Raw genomic sequence first — 7,106 nt, 5'->3', positions numbered from 1 at the left:
ATCATATTGAGAAATGAGTATGGAGTTTCCCCTAAGAACTTACAGTTCAAGAGAGGGGAGAAGATAGACAAATTCAATTCACATCCATAGGAATAGACCTATCCCCCAAAATAGTGGCAGCTAGGTGGTGCAGTGGTTAGAGCTAGGAATGAGGAAGACTCATGTTCACAAGTTCAAATCCAGCCTCAGGTACTTGTGAGCCTGGGCAAGTCACTTAACCCTGTTTGCCTCAGTTTCCTCATCTGTAAAATGAGCTGGAGAAGGAAATGACAAACCACCCCGGTATCTTTGCCAACAAAATCCCACTTGGGGTCACAGAGAGTTGGACATGAATAAAAAGACTGAACAACAACAAATCCCCAAATTGCAGACGGGCATCAAGGGTGAGATGGGCTAGGTGGGGCGATGAATTGCATTGTCTTATTGGAGTGTATATGAGGCCCAACAGGGAGAGTTTCCTGGTTGGTTCCTGCTGGGGGTGTTATCACCCTCATTAGTAGACCTGGCATCAATAAACAAGCGTTGAGCACACAATGCCACTTTCTGCTTCAAAAAATGACTGAAAAACACCCCCAAATTTGGACTGACTTCAGAAAAAAGGCCAGATTGGATCCAAGACACTCTAAAGCAGATCAAAACAAGGGGAGAAATACTCTCAGCTGCTCTTCTCTCCTCAAACATCTTTCCAAGCCTGTGAGTCGGGCCTTGGATACAGCTCTGAGAGAAGCTTAAGCCCCTAGAAGGAATATCAGGCTGGGTAGGAGGGAAGGTTTCAGGTTGGCTAGTGGAGGGAGGGAGGGCATCCTGTATTTCCTTCTAAGCTTGGCAGTGCAGCCAGAGGTTGGCTATTTCATCTCTCTGTTTCTCTGTCCCTTGGGAGGTGACAAGGATGTAGGAACACTTTGCCAGGACTGTCTAAATTGACTCCCCAGTCTTGAGCCCTGGCATGGAGCAAGGCACACCTATTTGCCAGCTGGAACTTGATGCCAATGGAGTTTTGGAAACCCAGAGGTCAAATCAGAGCCTCATCCCTCTCTGCAATCCACAGCTGTGCTCCCATCTGGCAAATCCTTAGGAAAACACACACACACACACACACACACACACACACACACACACACACACATGCAAGCTGAGTACATTAAGCCCTACCTGGAGCCCCAGCTGTCACATTCTTTTTCAGGTACCACTTCTTCTGCCAGACACTTAATGGAGATTGGGGGACCACCTGTTGCGATATCTCTGGCTATGAGGGGGAGCCGGGAGGGAGAACCTGACTTCCCCAAATACTAGCGATACACATCAGTTTCTTGTTTCCTGAGCATAACGGGACTTTGATCTGTTCTCCTTAGCCTCATTCTTCCAAAACCCCAAAAGGAAGGATCTTTCCTAGTAACAGAATGGCACTTCCCTGCCCATCCCTCCACTTAGATCCAGTCCCCTTGCAAAAGGCTGGAGCCTACGCCTTCCATTTAGGCAAGCATCCCGTGGAACAAATCAATAGAGTGCTCACTTCGGGATGACTGTTGCCCACCTCAAGCCTGTAGCCATTCGGTTCCCTGGAAGAGAGGCAGAAAGAGGACAAAATGAAACTTTTTACCTGTGCCTAGCATCCATAACCAGAAATCACTCTCCTTCCCCACCTCCCCAAGCTGCTGCATGGGAGTGGGTGGATGGTAGCTTTATCTAGGGACTTCTGTCTCCGCGTATCTCTTCTCTCCGTGGTTATGATTATGGTTGTTTTTTTTTTTTTTAGCCTCTTGCATACCTCTCCCCTGCTCCTAGATCAGCAGCCCTCCTTCGTCTCCGAGGAGGCTGCCTGCTGGCATTTGGAACGCTGCCCATCAGAGGAAGCTGGGTAGGAGGGAGAGAGCCAAGGAATGAGCAGGGAAAGGAACAGGGTTCCAGAGTCCAGAACAAGGGGTGGGGGGGAATAGAGCAAATCCAGCCAGTCTCACTGCCTGCCGTGGGCTGTGCTGATGCTCTGCGGAACATCAGCGCATCCAGGCTGACATCCCTGTAGATGCTTAACACAGGGCATTATGCACTGGTTAACAGGCTGGGAGCTGCTGACAGACTTGTTTTAAGCATTCTCTCTTGCTTGCTTTTAATCTTGTCTCTAGTGGTGTGTGTGTGTGTGCAGGGGAAGGACTTTATTTCCATTGGCTAAGCCCTCCCTTCCCACCCACATCTCTTCCACATCACCTTGGTGTCTCCCCCAAATAAAACCAGCCCTCCTTATCGCACCGAGGAACGAGGTAGAGTTTGAATGGATTTTATATAAACACTCACCCTGCCAAGCGACCGCTGAGCTCCCAGGATAAACTGAGAGCATCTGGCCTGGTTCTCTCCTTCTGCTCCCTCCCCCCCACCCCCCCCCCCTTCCCCTCCCCTACCCCACTCCACTCCACTCATAAATAAGGGTTTAAGCATATTCAGGGAGATTCAAAACTCTCCCTCTCTCTAAATTCACCAACCTGAACTCAGTTTCAGGATTCCAAGAAGGTCCCGATGGATCTCAAGGATACCACCAGTGAAGGCAGCCTGCAGCCATCCAGCATCCAGATCTTTGCCAACACGTCCACCCTCCATGGCATCCGGCACATCTTTGTGTACGGGCCCCTGACCATCCGCCGCGTGCTTTGGGCTGTGGCTTTCATGGGCTCCCTGGGCCTGCTGCTGGTGGAAAGCTCGGAGCGCATCTCCTTCTACTTTTCCTACCAGCATGTCACCAAGGTAGATGAAGTAGTTGCCCACAGCCTGGTCTTCCCCGCCGTGACCGTCTGCAACCTCAATGGCTTCCGCTTTTCCCGCCTCACCACCAATGACCTGTACCATGCTGGGGAGCTGCTGGCCTTGCTCGATGTCAACTTGGACATCCCTAATCCACACCTAGCTGACCCCACCGTACTGGAGGCCCTGCGGGAGAAGGCCAATTTCAAGCACTACAAACCCAAGGTCTTCAGCATGCGAGAGTTCTTGGAGCGTGTTGGCCATGACCTGAAGGATATGATGCTCTACTGTAAGTTCAAAGGACAGGAGTGTGGGCACCAGGACTTCACCACCGTGAGTAACTTGGTTTTCAGTTCTTTTGGGGCTTTTGCTTTCCCGGTCATGAAAGGTGCTTGGGGAGCTCGAGTGACTTGGTTTTGAGGTCCGCCGATACGCCAGAGCAGGGCAGCAGGCCATGCCTAGAGCGAAGGCTGGAAGCTGGGGCAGGCTGGTTGGGCAGTTTTTGGGAGTTTGGTTTGCCAGTGACCAGATTTGTGGAAAGGAGAGCAGCCTGCTGAGTCCCAGTATTCTGTTCAGAGTTGTGTAGTCTGTGCAGAAGGGAGCTGGAGGTCAGAGGACCCCAGCCTCCTTGAAGATCTCCGTGGCATTTCATCCCCAGCTATGTGGGGTTGGCCTTCTAGTCCTCTGACTGGAAAGAGTCCTGAGCTAGCTATCCCAGAGCCCCTTGGAGTCTGAGGAATTTGATTGTAATGCTTCAGTAGTGACTGATGTGGTGGCTCTCTCTCTCTCTGCTCAGAAGTGGAAGCAGTCAGGAGGCAGCAGGCACAGGCAGAATCAGCTGGAGCTTCTGGGCATGGGGGTAGGGGGAACAGTAGGAGAAATGCTGAAGGAGGGTGGCCTGGTGATGAGGGGATGGTTCAAGTGGCATCTTCGGCTTGGGACGTGGATGGTGGTGCAGAGCTGATAAAATATACAAGGGTCCTTGGCTTTCTTGTCTGCATGAAATTTTGAGCTTGATGTGGGGGGAGAGGAGAGGACAGGAAAAGAGACGAGTGGAGAGAAAAAAGAAGAGGAGAAAGGGGATAGAAGGGGAGGGGAGAGGAAGGGAAGGGGCATCCAGGTCTTCCTCCATCTGCTGCAAGGTTCAAATAGAGGATATTCTCCAGTACATTTGGAGAGAATTTCCAGACATGGACTGCAACGAAGGATGCTCACTTTAGATCTCCTCTGAGGGTGGAGTAGCTCTGGCTGGTCCTGGAGCTCAGTCTGATGCCTCTGTATGTACTGTAATGTAACAACGTGATAGGAAGATGAAAAAAGAAAAAGCGGTGGGCTTTGAAAACAGTGCTGGACTGAGGAAGAGTACAGAGCTGAATAGGGTAGAAAGTAGAGGGGGGTGTTTCTCATATTCAGGAAGGTGATTGCTGGAGGCGAAGGAGGAAGTCAGAGGAAGGCAGGGATGCTCTGGAGGGGGGAGTGGATGTGAGGGAGGAGGGGGGAGGGGATGTGAGGGAGGAGGGGGAGGGGATGGCAGAGATGAACTGTGACTGGGAAACATCCTCTGATTACCGTGGTAAAAGACTGCCAGGCATCTGTTCTCAGAATAGGTCACTGGGAAGAAAGCTGCAGGAACCTCATTGAATCGAAGCTGGTCAGAAGCCTTTCACTCTATGAGTCGCCCCCATTCTGAGGGTTGCCCTGGGATTTCGCTTTTCAGTGGTCTTTGGGCAGCATTGGGGATATCAGAAGCCTTAAGAGCCTCCATGCCCTGAGCTAAGATTGGGCTGTCTTTTTGGACACTAAGCGTTTGAATCAAAATGGGAGGGGATGCTGTCACCAGGATTTGTTTTGGCACCCAAGGGGTGTGTGTGTGTGTGTGTGTGTGTGTGTGTGTGTGTGTGTGTGTGTATATATATATGTGTGTGTGTGTGTGTGTGTGTGTGTGTGTGTGTGTGTGTGTGTGTGTTAGAGGGCATTTATCTGCTTAATTAGGGTAAATCCTCCTTAAAAACCTTACTTGCCCCAGCTGTCCCCCTGGTCCATCTCTTTTCTTTTTCTTTCCCTCCCCCACCAAGTGCCTGGCTCAGACTCCTCAACTACAGACATTTTGCTCCTGGATGGTTAAATATCTTCTTTCAAACCACCATAGCTTTTGCTGGGAGTACGTGTGTCTGCTATTTGTAGTCTTTGATTCTGGGAAAAAAAAAAAACCACCCTGAACCAAGTAACTCACTGAACCCAGATAGATTCCTGAGCCTTGTCTGCTGGGACTTGGTTTCCTGTGAGAGTTATTTATATTTGATTTTTATGTTTTTAAAATAATTAAAGGGGGGAGAAAAGCAGAAAAAAAGATAATGTATTATTCCCCTAAAAATGAATGAGAGACTCATGTGAGTCTGAGCCAGGGAAAAGAAGACTGAGTCTGGACATTTCTTCTAAACCCAGAAAAAAAAATCAGGAACACAACACACACAAAATCTATTTCCTGTGACTGGGAGGAAGAATGGAAAAGTATTTTTTCCTCTAAGAATGGAAAATACCATGTGTTCAACTGAGACTCTCTCATGCCTTATGCCTTAGACCAGTATCATGGCAAAGTTTAGCTTCACTGCTGCACATTTCCTGATGCATTTGTGTGGGCACATTTGCCTACACATACCTATGCTTGTTGTTGTATCTGTATGCACATGCAGGCTTAGGATAGGGAAAGAGTCATAAGTTGACTTTCCAGAAACTTGAGTAACAGGTGGTAATAGGCTAAACTGGAGCTCTGGAAATACCCTGAAGATTCCATGTGAAATCTTGACATTTCTTGAAACAGTTGACCATGTTCAGCCTCTAGGAAGTGATTTTTAGTCCTCTGAGCAGAAGTCTGGGGTCTGAGTCATGTGGAGCCTTTCTAGGGCTTGAATGGCACAATGACAGAGAGTTAGGGTTAACTAGGCCTTTGATTGACTTTTCCCACGTGGTCTCTGAGCAAGGAAGCATCAGACCTTTCCAACCCACCATCCCCTTCTATTCCCACAGACCTTCAGTGTTAAAGATGACTGGGTAGACCACAGAGGGTATCCTGGGTGCACTTCATCTCATGCTGGTCTTTTGAGGAAATTATTGGTGGTGTTGATGGTGGTGGTGGTGATGGTGGTGGTGGTGTTCTCTCTTCAGCGCATTTATAAGTCTTGCTGATGACTTCCTCTCTGGTAAACCTTTAAGAAACATACATTAGGATCCTGGAGTTTATCCATCTTCACATCACCCCCCAACCAGTGATTTTTCTCATCAAAGGCTCACTTTTCAGGGCCCAGGAGCAAGGCAAACATGAAAGGTTATAGCAAGTATGGGATTAGAGTGATGAGTGATTGATCAATTAGCATCATCTTTCACCTTTCTCCACTGTTTGTGTGTGTGTGTGTGTGTGTGTGTGTGTGTGTGTGTGTGTGTGTGTGTGAGAGAGAGAGAGTATGTGTGTGTGTGTTATACTGGGGAATGGGGGTAATGCTGTGTCATAGACCCCTCTCACTCAGGCTCCTACCTCAGCTTGCCAGTCCAGGAAGCCCCTGCTTTTTCCTCTTCTAAAGTGAAGAAAAAATTTTAGAAAAAGTGAGACCAGAATTATAGAGAGAAGAACGGCCACCAGTGCTGCTTCACGCTCAGTGTCTCTGATGAAACCCTCCCCTCTTCAGTGTGGTTTATTTAACAAGCTCAATCTGGGTTTTTAATATGCCGCGTGGCTTCTTTCTCCTAGAGATAAAGCTGCCTTATTATAGAAGTTAAGTATGGGGGAGGGGGATGTCACGGACAGAGCTGGCTTCTTTTTTTTCCCTCTTTTCCCATAGAGATTCATCTAGTGGCATTTCTAGGGTTGATAATCTAGAACAATCTTTCCTCTTCCAAGTTCATGACTGGTACGCAGTGAAGTATGTAATGCCCCTTAATTGGTGAATGGTCCACAATTTTAATCAGAGCTTGAGAGGGATGTTTATTCAGGCTAAGAAGTCCCCAGAAAGACATAGACATAATGTAGACTGCTTGGTTGTTCACAGATACACACTCGAGAATAGGCATGTGCATACACACACACACACACACACACACACACACATACACAGAGACACTCATTTTTTCAGACACACCAGGGCTGATCTCAAATGTGCCAGAATTCATCCCTCATGGGCAGTCAGGTGCTTTTTTCATCTTAGAAATGAACGCTCAGCATTGGCTGGGAGGCTGGGTGGGATGGTCAATCTTCCAGAAGGTCCTTCCTTCCGTGGTAATGCACATTTAGACAATAGTCACCTGTTAGAGTGAGGAATGGGGTGTATCAAGGTGTGTGTGTGTGTGTGTGTGTGTGTGTGTGTGTGTGTGTGTGTGTG

At 48.5% G+C, this 7,106-nt stretch overlaps 1 protein-coding gene across 1 annotated transcript in view; it reads left to right on the top strand.

Moving 5' to 3' along the window:
• The first annotated feature begins 2,511 nt into the window (after positions 1-2,511).
• The window catches only part of LOC114042935 (acid-sensing ion channel 2-like), a 29,955-nt gene continuing 25,360 nt past the window's right edge, over positions 2,512-7,106 (top strand). Inside the window, exons 1-3 of the mRNA XM_027861716.1 lie at positions 2,512-3,066; positions 3,155-3,296; positions 3,530-3,685. Of these exons, the coding sequence (XP_027717517.1) occupies positions 2,512-3,066; positions 3,155-3,296; positions 3,530-3,685 (853 nt within the window). The remainder of the gene's footprint in view (positions 3,067-3,154; positions 3,297-3,529; positions 3,686-7,106) is intronic.

This window comes from Vombatus ursinus, unplaced genomic scaffold, assembly GCF_900497805.2.
Source record: "Vombatus ursinus unplaced genomic scaffold, bare-nosed wombat genome assembly UNPS02014768.1, whole genome shotgun sequence".
Lineage (NCBI taxonomy): Eukaryota > Metazoa > Chordata > Mammalia > Diprotodontia > Vombatidae > Vombatus > Vombatus ursinus.
Note: the sequence above shows the minus strand (reverse complement) of the source record. Positions and strands in the feature narration are given on the sequence as shown.